The following is a 15,835-nucleotide window of genomic DNA, read 5'->3' on the forward strand; positions in this document are numbered from 1 at the left end:
TATATTTACACGGCGGCATTTTTTAATTTACGAGTACACACTAAATTAGCATAAAATATCGGTTAAAACGAACAAAGCATTTAAAAAAATTGATGATTTAGTCGACGAGTTCGGTAATCCTTTCCGTCTCTCGGGAGTCGGGATATTCGGCCATTAACTGCGAGAGAGCGGAAAAAGAGCACATAAATATGGCAATAATCCGAGAAATAGCGAATCGAAATGTTTATTTATACCAAAAATAACCATTAAATAAACAAGAACATTTTGGGTTAAATATGTTTTAAGTCGTCGTAAACAAGAAAGTATCGTCGGAAGTGACAAAAACAAATGGCACACACACACTCGCTATCGGTTACGACTACTAAAGAGGAGTGCGGGTCACGACCCCTCGGCTACCACGGGGCATTCGTCCATTACTCTTTGATGGACAATCGACCGGCATCCGTCTCTCTATATTTCATCGAAGGTAACGTTATACGACCATAACTGTAGCTAACGACGTTTTCGCTCCATATTTTTTTCTCGGGTCGAGCCTCTTAAAAACGCGATTACTCATAAATGACGAAAGCAAAATGATCGGAAAACGGGCAATTCGTAACTGGTGTGGGCCCGGAAGATGCGCGAGACGACCAGGCTAATTAGGAAAATTTATCTGGTTTAAATTATACTTATACATTCGACTTTACGATTCTTCCTTCGACGATTATGTACGCCCACCGGCCATTCGAACAATGGTTCCACCGATTAATTTGCAGAAGTCGTCGTTACCGCTCGGCCAATCGAAAGTGGTACTTTGCCCACGACTCGTAATGGATTCCAAACGCCTCATCGCTCGACGACTAGTCGTCGATGCACGTCGAGATAATGTTATTTCCACTCCGGAACCATCGGACGACAATTCTTTCTCCGATTTTTTAAATCGCTTTTCCTTTTTTCGGTTGTCGGAATCGATTCGCCAATTATTAATCGAGAATACGCAAACCTTTCGGCAAAATCCGGACTTGGACATCCTCCACGTAACGCGTTGACGTTCGCGTTTTGGAATTTTTATCGCCTTACTGGAGTATTCAATGTCGAAAAGTTATTTTTGACGTTTGCAACGCGCCAGCAATTAATAAACTTTTCGAGCTGGAAAAATCGCGTTACAAACTGTACAATTGCTAGAACCCGTCACAGTTCTAACCCCGAAACCCGGGTTTGTTTATTTTTAACATCTGTCGACTAGCTTTCAACGAAAACAGTAGGGGTGAAAGTATTAATTTTTTAATTTTTTTTTTAAGAAGGAAAGGAGCCACGTTGGATTTATAAAGGGAAGAGAAACCAAAGCCGACGAACCTCCGCTGGATAATTGGCGAAAAGCATCAATCTACAATAAATGGCGTCCATTACTCAGTCGGTCGGAGGGTTCGTCATGTGATACCGTTGGTTACCATAGGAACGGATGGATGTTGTAACGCCGTTGACCCGAAGTAATGGAGGGAGGAGGAAAAGGCAAGAGACGATTCTTTACTACGGTTTATCAACGGCCACTTTTCTTTATTATTATCTTTTCCCGCGATTGATTCGATCATTAACACCTTATCTGACCGTTCGATTCCAGAAAAAGAGAATATATGTATGTATGTATATATATGTATACATATATATGTATAGAAATATATGTATGTATATGTATACATATACATACATATATTCTCTTTTTCTATACATATATTTTTTAATTAGCATTTTTATTTATCAATCTAAAGGTGACGAAACTTTTATTCCTTAACCGACGTGCACGAGTGACGAATTTTCGTACGATTTCCGGTAATTCTATCGGATAGCGCGGATGTGTTCTATCTTCTTTTATATTAATTGTATAGAGGGGAAACCTTTACGAATGCATCGATGTTTAAAGATATTTCGACTGAAAAAAAGGCAAGTTTTTTCCGAACATACAGACGTAGGGTTATCGTTCGAGAAGACGCAGCAACCGTGGACGTTGCACCCGTCTCTGGTGACCCGCAACTTTTTCTATATTTTCTACGAAACTAACTGGAACCGCAATAACCGCCCGTTTTCGGCTAGTCCCACTTTTACTGCCCGACCTCTTTCGAGTGACGAACGGCAAAATTTTCCTCCGGCCTGGAAAAAGATGGCGTTAGACAAAGCGTAAGAAAATTTAAAAAATAAAACAATAGAACAAACGAAAATGGAATCGGGAATATACACCGGACGACAGAAGCGACGCCTCGATTAATAAAAGTGTTAGAAAGAAGCGAAAGACGGGTTGTTAGTGCATGCGCGCGCTTTTCTCCTATTGGTGGGAAGCGGATTGACTACGGTCTGCCAGTCGGTCGGCTGTTCATTCGTCGCTCTCCAGTTATGTGGCTGAGAGTCGTCGCACTCTTATTAACGTTCGGCCGCGGCTCCTCGTCAGATAAATTGATAGCAGGTAAGTTACCCTATTGAATTCTTTAACAAAAAGCTTTGACGAATTGCATCCCTTGTCCGAATCCTCCATTCAACTAGCTTTCGAATCCAATCGAAAGTTTTAACAGTCGTCACGCGATTTCCGCCACTTAATTAGACCCGAACGGATTTCGTCGAAATTTTGTCCATTTTTCTTGCGCGGGATTAGAAATTCGCAACAAAGAAGTAAATCAGATAGCATTTATCTTTCTGGCGCTTGTAAATTAGTTGCATTTTTTGAGGAATGAATTTGAGAGACGAAACGCGTTAAAAAACAAGAATTTCGCGTGTCGCGATTTAATTAAGTTCGACACGAATTTGTAAATTCGTTCTTTTATAAATTCATTGTTTTTTTTTCTAATTTTACAAATTACGATGGAAGTACGACATCGGAACTGTCGATCGAATTGCGATTATTTGCGTGATTAGCATCTACCGCGACCTTAATTGACCCTATAACGCTACAACTGACAGGAGGAAGGGAAAAAGTGATCGACGGCGATTGGAAACATAATTTTCTCTGATTTGCCTGGTTATTTTTCGAATTTTATTTCTTTTCTAAACGTCTGATAGGGGTGAAAATTTTCGAAAGGACGTGGCCGCTTCCCGATTCTAGTCCCGAGTGACGAGAGGATAGGAAAATCGACGGAGCGTGACTCTTAACGGAACGATAGTCCTCTCTTCCGAGGGATTCGCAAATCAACCAGTTATTTATCGAATCTCTTCTCTCGCTAACTCGGAATGTTTCCTTAATACGTTTGAGAAATCTCTTAATCCCGTGTTTGCGACGCTCGCGAGATCGATTTTGCGAATGTTTACCGGCGCTTTCCGACCAGTGATTAGATAATACCGCGGGAAATCGTTTTAAAGTATTTTAACTTACAATTAAAAGAAATGCATCCGGATAATCGAGAATTAATTAAATTCGCACCCGAGAAGGAAGGCCGAGTGTTAAATAATTCTGTCATTTAACGTCGAGTAGAAAATTTGGCTTACGTTTCGACCCGTCGGAGATAATTTCTCGATATTTAAATTATCAAAATTTAGTAGGCTACTTTGATACGCGCATTGCAAATCGTGCGTACGGACAGACAGAAAGGCGATTGCGATAACCGTTTCTCTAAAAAAAACGTTAATAATAACAACAATTTTAAAAATAGAAACGAAATTCCTAGATTTATTAAAATTTATCGATCGTCTCCGAATTTTCTAACATTTATACTCGGACGTAGATTCGACCGTTTGCCGGTTCCGATCTTCAAAAATTAATTATAGTCCTCCGTTTGCGATAAACTAAGATGATTTACGAATACGCTATAATTAATTTAATAAAAGAAAAAGAATCCTTACTCCGTAGCGGCTTCTAGAGTTTCGTATGAGAATTCTCTCCGTGTTAAAATAATGATAAAAATTGCTATTTAATCGAATCTATCGTATAAAAAAGCGTAACGTCTCTATAAAGGCAAATTTATTTACTTTATAAAGTAATTATATATAAAAGTTACCATATTTTCGTGGAAGAAATATCAGAATTTACTAGATTTATTATTATTGTTATTCGAGTGTTTAGCAATTTCTCCACTTAAAAACATTAACTATTATCGAGCTATCGCGTACGTACACATAAACAGGGATACTTAGATATAAAACGATGTTTTTATATCTAAAAAATGTAATTAGGAATATAAAATATTTATTTTATAACACCAGTTTATGCCATTAATTCTGTCTGCGAAAGATTTTCTCTGTATCTAGAGCCGGTTCGTTCCTTTTTTATAACTACGTTTGTAACATATTTTATTAATTTTTTTAAATAATAAAATAAGCAATTGTCCCGAAATTTAAGTAGAAACAATTCCGAGCTAAAATTAATTCCAATTTGGCACACGAAAAGCAATATTTACCAACAAAAATATTGTAAAGCTGCAGGTGCAGACTTTTTTTTTTCCTCGTAGAAAATCAAAGAAAAATATTCAAATTAACTCCCAAAATACCTTTTAAATAGTCTCGAATGACATTTTAAATTAAAATTCTGGATAAAAAGTAATCGATAAATATCACTCGAGTAAATTTACTCCGGACATAATTTTCTTTTCCTTACTTTCCAAGCCTGGAAAAAAAGACAGAAAAGAATCTTCTCTAACTTTTAAGATGGAGAGCAGATAAAACCTAGATGTTACTTCCATCTGATTAGCCACCAGTCGGAAGAATGGCGCGACGAACAATTTCCTACGACAATATATATATCTTATCGCGGCTGTATGGACGCGGAGAGATGTGACATTTTTAATAGATGTCTAGAAAATATCGGATATTTAACGAAACGGGGTTAGAGACGAAGTTTGTTTCGAAATTTCACGAAATCGTTTGAGATATTTTCTACGAAGAGAGTCGATGACGAATGTCGGTTAGAGCAGTGAGTCTCAAAGTGTGGGTCGCGACCCCCAAGGGGGTCGTGAAAAATATTTGGGGGTCGCTGAAAAATTGATGCCAGATCAATTTTTTCAAATATTTTATAAATTTACTATGCATTCGTGTTTAGAAATAATACAAATAAAAAATATATAAAATAATTTTTACTTAAATAAATTGCACATATAAATAATAAAAATAATATAAATATTTAAATACGAGCCCAACCCCCTCCCTCCGGGATGTTTTTTCACACATACTTATTCTTCGGGGTCCTTCGAAATTTTTAAGTGCAGAAGGGGGGTCGCGGTCCAAAAAGTTTGACAAACACCGAGTTAGAGTAATAAAAAGGAGGTTAGGATGGTAGCAGGGTTAACGGGTTTATGATGTATATGGGAGTCTATATCCGGCCATAAACCCACTTTAGACGAATTCTAAACCTTTCCATTGTTGTTTTTTTATTTACTTTTTTAATATTCCGAATTATTTATTATTATTTTTTCGGTTATCGACGTTAGCCGTCGTTCTAACTATTTGGATTCGGAATTTACCATTCGTTTTACCGGTTAAATTCGTTACTTTCGTGTGTATTTTTACGTTTACTCGTTGATTTAACTATTTTTGATTACACCGGGACTCGGTAATTTTCGTTCCGAAGCCAGGAACCACGCATTTGTGAGAGAAAAGCTTAAAATTCGGACGTAAAAAGGTATAAATTACGCATTTAGACGATTAAAAAAACGAAATAAGGCAAAAATTCTCGGTTTAAGGGTCGAATTTTTCGATTCCCGGTTGTTTCCGATAAAGCGCCTCCAATTAATTTAGTCGAGAACAAAGAAAATTGGTCCGGAAAACTGTTTTTATACTATAAAAATCATCTTGGTTTGTCATTTTGTTTACAGAACTCGTTACCGAATTTTCAAATTGAATCGACCAATTTGTCGTGTGCGGACAACTTCGGCAAATATTTTTTTAAACGTAAATAAATCATTTAAATTCCGTTCCGATTTTAAAGACTCGAACGACTTCCGAACGTCGTTCTGTCTACCGACCGTCCGCCATTTAAAAATATTTCTCTAAATTAATTTTAATATTCGAAAATTTGAATTCCGAATAATTAGAATTCGAAATCGAATTTCGAACATTTTGCTAAATATCCGACGATTAATAAAATTTTAAAAGCGGGCACGATTTAAAAAAGTAAATAAAAACTAAACGACAATTAAGTACGGAATTAAAAAATAAAATAAAGTCGTAGACTGGTGACTTAATTATAGTAAAATTGCAATTAACGACACGCAGAAATTAATGAAATTATTTCATTTATTCGCTTAAGTCTTGCGTAAAATAATACAAATGTTTGCGGAAGAGAGAAAGTTTTGTTAAAGAATCTACCAATTCCCGTAAGGAGCCGAGGGAGAAGAAGAGAGAATTTGTAAAAACTTTATACAAAATCATCGAAATGTAGCATTCGATGCACCGAACTCTGACCGATTTCTAAAAGCATCGATGGGGCACTGACCTCGTCGCATTTACTCTCTTTACATCCAACTAACACACCGAACATATGGCGGATATTACCGCCGATCCCTCGAGTCGTGCTTACAACTCGAAGCCCCGTGACAAGAAACAAATGTTACGGCAGATTTTGCTACACCTTTCTAAATAAATACGCAGTTTTTTTCCCGCACCCGCCGTTCTATATTCTATACATATTTTGTGCCATTTATTCCATATTTCGTATCGGTCGGGAGCCGTCGGATGCAGCCGATGCACCTATTGAAAGAGCCGTAGACATTCTAGTTTCTACCGCATCAATACGAACATCTGTCGTAAGTGGATTTATATATATTAACAATAAAACTAATACTTCCTAATTGGGGTGTCGCGTTACGTATCGGTTACGTCGGCCGGCTAAACCACGTACGAAAACGTAACTTACCGCTGGTGGCTCCGGAATCGACGTTAAATTAACTTTAAAAAACGTTATATTTTTAGCAAATGGAGTTATTTAAAACGGCTTCGATGGCGGTGACGATCCGTGTAGAAAATTTAAGCAGATTTAAAAGATCTTAGCCATTCGTCTCACGTGCTGAGAAATCCCATTAAAGTTATTCTAAAAAAGTCGAAGGGCAGTTTCGAATGATAATATTCTTAATACTTAGATAGAGGAAGAGTATGCACGCTGCGTAAAGAGATTTTTTCCAAAGGGCCCGATACTTTTCCTAATACGACTACGTTGTGTGGAAAGGAAAAAAAATCCAGCAACGGGTTACTTAACTTACCCGGCAACATTTAAAACTGCTCGCGTGGCTCTATATGTTACGATATTTTACTATTAAAAACTTTTTATATTTATAATTATTATAAAATGGCAAAAACCTTAATTTTGAGGGTAGGGATGAGTTTTATAAAAAAAAATAAATGTAAATGACGAGTAAAATCATTAAGTGCGACCCTACTACAGATACACACGACCCCTTTATCTCCCCATTTCGTCGACCTTTAACCACCAAAATTTAATAGCATCGATCGTCCTGATAAACAAACCTCCCAGCAAAATTTCAGAAATTTTCGACAAAAAACACAGGAGTTATTAAGCTTCAAAAAGAGTGAACAAAATCGTGCTCTCCCACACAAAAATCCATACATACAGAAATTACCCCCAAATTTTTTTTTCCATTTCTCGTCGTTTAAAGATGTTCCGAATCCAAAAATGTAAAAATCTGGGGGGGGGTCATTTTTTGACCGATTGCCATTATATGACGGCCGGAAAGTAAAAAACAGCATTTTTTCGAATTTTATAAACAAGCGAAGAGACGTGAAAAAATGTAAAATTCGATTTCCTCCCTCCCTCTTACTTTTTGAATTACTCGTCTGTTAGAAGGCCGATGGTGGACGATAGTAAGCGAATTGCCCGCGAAATTTTCCGCAAAACCATTTAAATTTTGAAGCGGCGGCCATTTTGTTCGGTTGTTATAAAATCCGATTAAAGTTCGAACGATCGGTAGAGTCGAAATTTGAATAAATTTATTCGAAATTCTTAAATTTATGCCGATTAGAAGACGTAAAATTGCTAAGCTCCGGTAAAGATAAATATTTACAATCGCATTAGATGTATTCTGATACTTTGTACATATTATGATTTCGTTTAAATTAATGTCAGATTATAGGTTGCTTCCGATATAAAGCGTCGAAACCTCCAACGTTCGTTTAACAAACAGAACGGCATTGGAAAAAAATTATTTAGAAGATTATTTGCATAAACTGTCGGAATATATTCTGAAAATTTCGAGCTGGAAATCTCTATGAATCATCAGATAAAACCCGCGGACACGGATAGAGATACAACCGAAAACAAAATAATTTAATACACCCCAAGGATCTTAAACACCAAACTTCTCACACGAATCTTCGCTCGAGAATTTAAGATTCTTCGCTTAAATTCCTTAAGCTCTTTCGAGTTTGAGATTCTTTACTCGAGAATCCGAATTCTTTACTGGCAATTAGAAATTTATTTAAGTTTCTTTCTAACCAGAGCCTTAAAAAAAGGTAAAAAATACGATAGGACGACTCGGAAAAAATAATATAATATTAAATTTAATTAATTTATATTAATTCGATAAAGATAAGGATGGCAGATGTTAATGACGGCGAAGTAATCTTTGTCGAGTCTTCGATGACGAAAATTACTTTCGAAATAATCGACGATAAGTCTATCGGCGATTAAAATATTTGTTTGCTACGACATCATTTCGCACTCGTTACTACGTAATTATATTTACAATATTATATATTTTATTAAATTATAGTCAGATTAATTAATGCCGATAAAATTACTTAAAAATAAACAAAAAAATAAAGTACGGTGCGAGTATATGAGGGCTGTAAAAAACACCTTTACAGTTACTACAGACAGAGACGATATTTAAATTTTATATTTTATATTTTAAATTGTTTATCGGCCTATAATATATATATATATGTATTATTTTAGTATTGTTTTAATTATTTATAAATATTTTAGCGAAAATTCTACGTCTACATCGACCCGGAAGTAACGACAAAATAGTGCTTTAATCTTTGTCGTCGACTAGCGCGTCGACAAAAACCACCATAACGAAGTAAGCGGGTGTCCATAAAGGAAACGCGTATCGTGCTGTGTCTGAGTACTTTCGAAAGTGTTACCGATGTGACAAATTAATAAGTCGGGGTCAAGACACTCGACGACTCGTTAGGAAACTCTGGCGTTTTATGCGAGTACGCGCCGGTTTAGCGTGGCAATGGCAATTAAGAAAGGGGGAGGAAATCCTTAAATGCCGTGGTCGAACCACCGATTATAGGCAAAAAAGAGGCCAGAATTAGTACGACGGGAATTTCCGTCCACTCCACTTCTTTTCCGTTAGATCCGGTTGCTTTCTCGCGAATGGAGTGGCGAAACGAGATCGTGACACGCACGAAACACGAGTACGATAAGTCACAATCACCGACCTAAAGTCGAGTACTTTACCACTTATCTCCTTTGTAATTATTTAATGTCTCGCTTCCAGACTTTTCTCTCGAAAATCGGGGATTTGCGAATTTAATTGATTCGTAAAATAATCCTAAATTATCAAAGGGGGATGACTGGGAATATCGGAGGAGTGGCCAATTTCCTAAGAGTTGGATAAACTATTAAGAGAAAGGTGTCGTTTCCGAGCGACGGTTGCGCGTAGAAATTACGAGTTTTAAAATAAATTATAAAATGTAAAATAGTATTGTCATATTACGCGTTAATTATTTGCTATTCTGTCCGAATGTTTAAATAATATACGCAACGGCGAATTTTTGACAAATAACCTTAAAAAACGAGAAATTATCCACGAATTCGGGCGGTCCTATGCCAAATATATAAGATATAGTGCTTAAAATTTTAATAGCAATTGATCGGATACGAACTACCTTAACGACGGTTGGTTGAAAAACCGAATGCGCCGTCTGTTTTTTGTCTGTTCTACCAATCGGAAAACTATATTTTGAGCCAAAGTGTATAATGTTTTTTTGATATATTTACCACGCTAAATGGTGCGAAAACTTTAACTTCTTTGCCATACTTTCGAAATCTCTGTATTCGTTAACGGTATAAAATTATATACAAAATAGGCGCAAGACGTTAACATACACGTGCGTGTTTATGTAAAGTATTTTCTTTCAGAATTTACTACATTACCAAGTCATATTAAGCAGAAAAGTCGGGTAGATAACACGAGATAGGATACATTATAATATCTTTCGGGATTTTTTATTCAAAAAAATAAAAATACGAAATTTCGATTCTTTTGTTTTGTTGTGTTGGTTAGAAGATAACGTTCGCAAGAAATAAATAGATGAATTATAAAATTTTCGAATAAAAATTAATTTAAATAATTAATTCTACGTGTACGCGATACAAATTAATTATTTAAAAATAAATTTTATTTTAATTTCGACTTCAACTTCTACCGTTAATTCTGACGATGATGAAATTCAAAAAGAAATGAATAGATATTAAAAATATAATTTTTCACGATTAAGAGATTTTTCTAATAAATAAAAAATAGACTAGGATATTATAAACTAACGTTATTTAATTATTCTTCTTCTAAATAACTTCATTACGTTCTCATTTATTTTTCTTTAAATTAGCATTTAGAAATAAAAATGTTTAAATTATTCATTAATTATTCTTCACGCAGAGAATTTTAATTCTTCATTATTTGCATTAATTTATGTTATATATTAATTTTATTATTTATTTATTTCGTTCATAGAATCGAATATTAAAAAAATTTTAATATAAAAACCATTAAAAAAAGATCAAAATTGAACATTTTTACGCTGACAAAAAATTAAACAAATAAATTTAATTATTTAAATATTAAATCTAATTTTTTAGAGTGTCGATAAACTTTATATATAAACGCACGATTTATTTACTTCGAGTACTAAATGAGGGTTAGACTTTCTTGTCGAGCATTTGTGCAATAAGGAAAAGCCGAACTGCGGGGCTGTATGAGTATAAATTTCATTCAATAAAGTTTTAATCAGTTTAACGTAGAAAATTTAATATAATACAGCGCTTTTTCTACTTTTGTATAATTTATTGTTGTATTTTTATTGATTACAATCTAGACGGCATTTATTTTTTTTAACTTTCGTTCGAAAATTGACGTTAGAAAATGTATATAACAACTCGATTCTTATTGAACTGTCTGCAGTTATTTTTTGTTTCTAGCAAATTCATGATTTTCTTGATGGTTTCTTGTATTTTTTTATATTTCGGTAAATGTTAGACCTCGAAATGTCGATACGGATTAAGAGAGAGAGCAGAAATCCACTTCCAACTTAATAATTAGCCTTACTTGGATGCAATTTCATAAAAGCAAGTAATCGGTTCAACTTCAGTCGACTGAAGTTATATATATAAAGTAGTTTAGAAGTTTTTTAAAAGACGATTATTAAAAAAAAAACAGAAAAAATGAATTTATTAAAAGAACTGGTAGATGGACTTTCTGCTCATTATTACTTTTCAAGATTTAATTTTAAATTTTATTCGAATTTAAATGAATAGAGGTGTTATTAAAATGTGCTGCTGCCACTTGATAAAAGCCGAGAATATTAAAATTACACACACACACACACACACACACACACACACACACACACACAGAGAGAGAGAGATTAAATGATTAAATATTAAATAAATAAATATATAGGCCTATATATAACATATAACTTATATAAGTTTTATTAACTATTAAGTCTAGTCTGCTTTTGAATATTTTACGTTCGATTTATATGCATGTATGTATGTCTGTATGTAGGCTCTATATATTCGATAATTGCGTGATTGTGCATATATCCTAGAAACTATCTCCGCATTTTAGTGTTTATATCTCCTTGTTCTTATTTGTGCGCACTTTTCTGTCTCGTTGCGCATTTATGCGCGTTTATTCCAGTGTTTATACGTTTTATATTCTGTTTCTGTTTAATCTTTCTATACCATTTATGTCTGCTTAGGTGTGTTTTTCTTTATATACTCGTATTTGCTCGTCTAAATGTCTGTTTACGCGTGTTAATGTTTTGTTCGTGTTCAAACATATATATTTGCTCGAATATATGTATTTAGGCACACACTTCTGCATTTGTGTGCACTTCTTATCACCGTTAAGCTCTTTCGAGTCGATTTCGGCATTAATAAATATATTTTGTATTGAATTATTTAATATAATATCAATTAAATAATTGAAAAGGCTCAATAGCTACACACTAGAACGAACATATTATATAGCAATAAAATTATTTTTTTTACAAAGAAAAACTTTTTAATTCTTTTATTACTTTATCTCAACATTCGAGCAAATAATCATCAATCCGCTGTCTCGTCTTTGAATTCTTCGAGTAAAGTAATTGCCTTAGGAAAATATTTTAGGTTGATTAATGTGGATTTTTGTCTCATAAGATTTATAAATACTCGTTTCTTTACACAATAGAAAAATTTATTAATAATAACATGGATCGTTCTATATAAACAGTGGCTTAAGTCGTCACAATGAAAAATGAATGTCTAGTCTACAAAAATAACACAAAATTGCGTTCAATACTCTTTAGCTTTCAGCGATTTTTCTGGAGGGAGAAAAAATAGAAAGTTCCAATCTCTATGATCTGTAAACATATTTAATGCCAGACTTAATTCAATTTGAAAACACGTTATTACTATAATACTATACGTAGATAAACCGATATACATAAAAATTGATTCCTATCGGATTTACAAACTATCAATTGTTTGCTGTCAAGCTGGAACTTTTTGATTTTCGTATAGATTCGAAATACCTTTATTTGTCGACATAACTATACACTACAAAGTAACTTTTTTCTGTTTGTATAGATTTTTATCGCGCCTGCTTTTCCTACGCGCATCCGTATTTTATTCCGAAGTTTGATACTACAAATTCGATAAATAACTCACTCTCTTACACATGTACTAAGAGGATCTCGAAAGCATATTGTGTGATTAAACACTTGAAAAAGTCTACATAATTTATTACATATTTAATATTTAAAGAGAGAGAAAGCGTTTATATTTATCATTTTATTATTAAAAATAATAGGAATTTATTTTTCTATTTAGCTCTCTCTCCCTTCTAGCTTAGATTATCGTATATTTAGTTAATTACAAACGTTATCCTCATCGGTTAAAGGAACACATATTAAAAACGAGAGAAATTAAAATATAAAATTCCTACATTTTTGGCAATTTGCTAGGTCTATAGCTCGATAATTAACTCGCGTATTGCGTTTTATTAATAATCATTTAATACGTAACGCGAAACAGAACGATTAATATAAAACGTACTATACACCTCGTTAAAACGGAATCAATGAAGTGTCTACCGCATCTCTTATCCGAATAGCAGAAATCTCGAGTACATTGTCAACATATTAGCCAGCGTACATTTTAGTTTTATATCGTCTCATTATAGAATAAAGCCTTTGCCGGAGGCAGGCGCACGCATAAATCACGTAAAGATAAATTGGATTCGGATTAAGAACGAAACAAAATCCTCCTTATCGAAGGGAAGGGGGAGGAAAAACTCGTTAATTAACGAAACAAAATATTTTGTTTGTGGATCTGGTTAAGACGAGAGGGAACCACTTCATAAATATCTTCGACCACAACAGATCGTTATTGTTAAGCCGGGAGATCCGGAATACAAGAACAGAGTCTAGATACAGAATTTCATATTCTATATTTATCTTTTATCCGATGCCCTTTTACTTTGATAAATTTTCGGGATGTTCTTATTACTTCTATTAGCATTTATAGTATTTGCGTAATAAATCATCCGCTAAACTATCACCTAAAAATAAACTCCCTAAAGCGGAATTCGCATTTTATCAATCGATAAAATACAGAAGAAAATCTAGTTTTTAGTATAAATATTAATAATAATAATAAAAAATTTAGTGAACGTGCGGGCTTCACATCCTTTATGATTTATTCGTTGTACCAGAGTTATTTAAGTGATATCCGAGTAGAATAAACTTGTTATCTTTCGGGCTACCATCGCTTTACAATAAATCTGTCCAAACTGGATACTTTCTCGATTGGATGTATAAACATTACATTCGTTGAACTACATTTATGAATTGCCGATTATGTTCGAGCGCTCGTGTCGAAAACTTTCGAAGGGATAAGATCTAATATTTTATTTATTTATTCTATTACCGAATATGCCTTACGACGGCGAATTTAAAGGATAATTATTGCTCGACTTTTTTGCAGTTTTTGAGAAAATCGGTTTTAATATTTTTCAAAATAGATACGCGCGTACTTTTCAATGTTAAGGTAAGTGGCATTACGTAAACGAATGATATAAATATACGTCGTGACCCAAGATTCGGTTAACCATTTCGAAGACCGCTACGCTGTCTAGTAACCGACTGTACTAATTACGTAAAGGAAACGTGGTTCTAAACTCTGCCTACGATTCGCATTCTTATACGTACCGTAACACGCGAAATACGTAAAAAACACGGTTAACAGACTGCGTACGAACTAAAATGAAGGAAAGAATTATTGAAATATTTGGAAGTTAAAATGTACGAACAACAATCCGTTTTCAAATTATTAAAAATTCAAAAAATTTCTCTTAAAGGAATTGTTTTAACTTTGTGCGAAATCGTGCGATAAAATATTTGAAAAGTATCTTTCGTATTATTCCTTCTTAAAAAGAAAACAAAATAAATAAATAAAACACAGTTAACCGAGTTTCGGGTCGTCCCTTATATTGGTTTATAAGTAATAAATTAGAAATAACGTAATCGCGTAAATTGCGAATAACAAATAAATTGTAACGGACATAAATTAATTTCTTCCTTTTCTGGTATATTAAAAAACAAATTTTGTTTCCATCGTTACGAGAATGATATCTAAGCAAATTGAATTCGATAGGACAAATAAGGAGTTGGATAAACGCACGCTGAATTAGTTCCTAATTCGAATAATATTTATATTAACGTCACGACTTACGCACCGATGGAATAAGGTCAATTTAATTTAATTTCTTTTTAAATTTTCACCGAACGAAGCGTCGCAAACTGCTTTGGAAACAACATCGTAGCAACAATTTCTATTCAAATTCCAATAGAATAAATATTAATGTCCGAAGTGGGATTCGAACCCGCGCTAAATAGGTACAACGCTTTCGTTTCCAACATCCAAAATTACACAGTTCATTTCGGAAGTATCTTTGCCGAAAAACAGCGAAGAAAAATATCATATTACGTGAGAAGTATATTCGTGTACTAATCGAATAGTAGTTTAAAGTAATTTCGTAATAAAAATGCTAAATATTTCAAAATCCATAAAAATGGTTCGAAAAATAATTCTGTAAACCCTTCCGAACCGAAATTAGTTTTAACTTTCTTACAAAACAGAGGAAAGAAGTTCTACTCCAACCTTTTATTTTACCAGGATCCAAACGAGACGGGGGGGTCGTGTCGAGTAGCCAAATCTGATAAGAAGGAAAATAAAAATATTCGATACGAAATATTTATCCATATTAATATAGAAAATTTAGATAAAATTGCGGCCGAGTTCGACCGGAATTGCCTAGTAGAACGAACTTAGAATAACCAGATTTCCGGCAGTTGGTATGATGGATTCGCTCGTCTAACAACTTTGTATTTTCAAATTTTCTTCTCGTTCGCCATTAACGCGTATAAAAGTTTTCTCTCCGATTTGTCTGGCCACCAACGTTCCGTAGTTGCCTACGTTGCGTGTTATACAGTATATATAAATCATTTATGGATTTTTATAAGTTAACTCGATGGCTAAGTCTTCGTAGATTATGCTAACATTTTGTATAAGTTTAAGGAATAAATAAACACGAGAAACATATTTATGTAACGAGGGCTGCATTATGCACACGAATATACGATTTAA

General features: G+C 34.0%; 1 protein-coding gene across 1 annotated transcript in view; it reads left to right on the plus strand.

Moving 5' to 3' along the window:
- The first annotated feature begins 2,208 nt into the window (after window positions 1-2,208).
- Window positions 2,209-15,835, plus strand: part of LOC136987569 (relaxin receptor 2-like) — a 41,735-nt gene continuing 28,108 nt past the window's right edge. The window contains exon 1 of the mRNA XM_067285318.1: window positions 2,209-2,437. Within this exon, the coding sequence (XP_067141419.1) occupies window positions 2,368-2,437 (70 nt within the window). The 5' untranslated portion in view covers window positions 2,209-2,367. The remainder of the gene's footprint in view (window positions 2,438-15,835) is intronic.

The sequence above is a fragment of the Centruroides vittatus genome, unplaced genomic scaffold (assembly GCF_030686945.1).
Source record: "Centruroides vittatus isolate TY-2023 unplaced genomic scaffold, ASM3068694v2 scaffold_2520, whole genome shotgun sequence".
Classification (NCBI taxonomy): Eukaryota; Metazoa; Arthropoda; class Arachnida; order Scorpiones; family Buthidae; genus Centruroides; species Centruroides vittatus.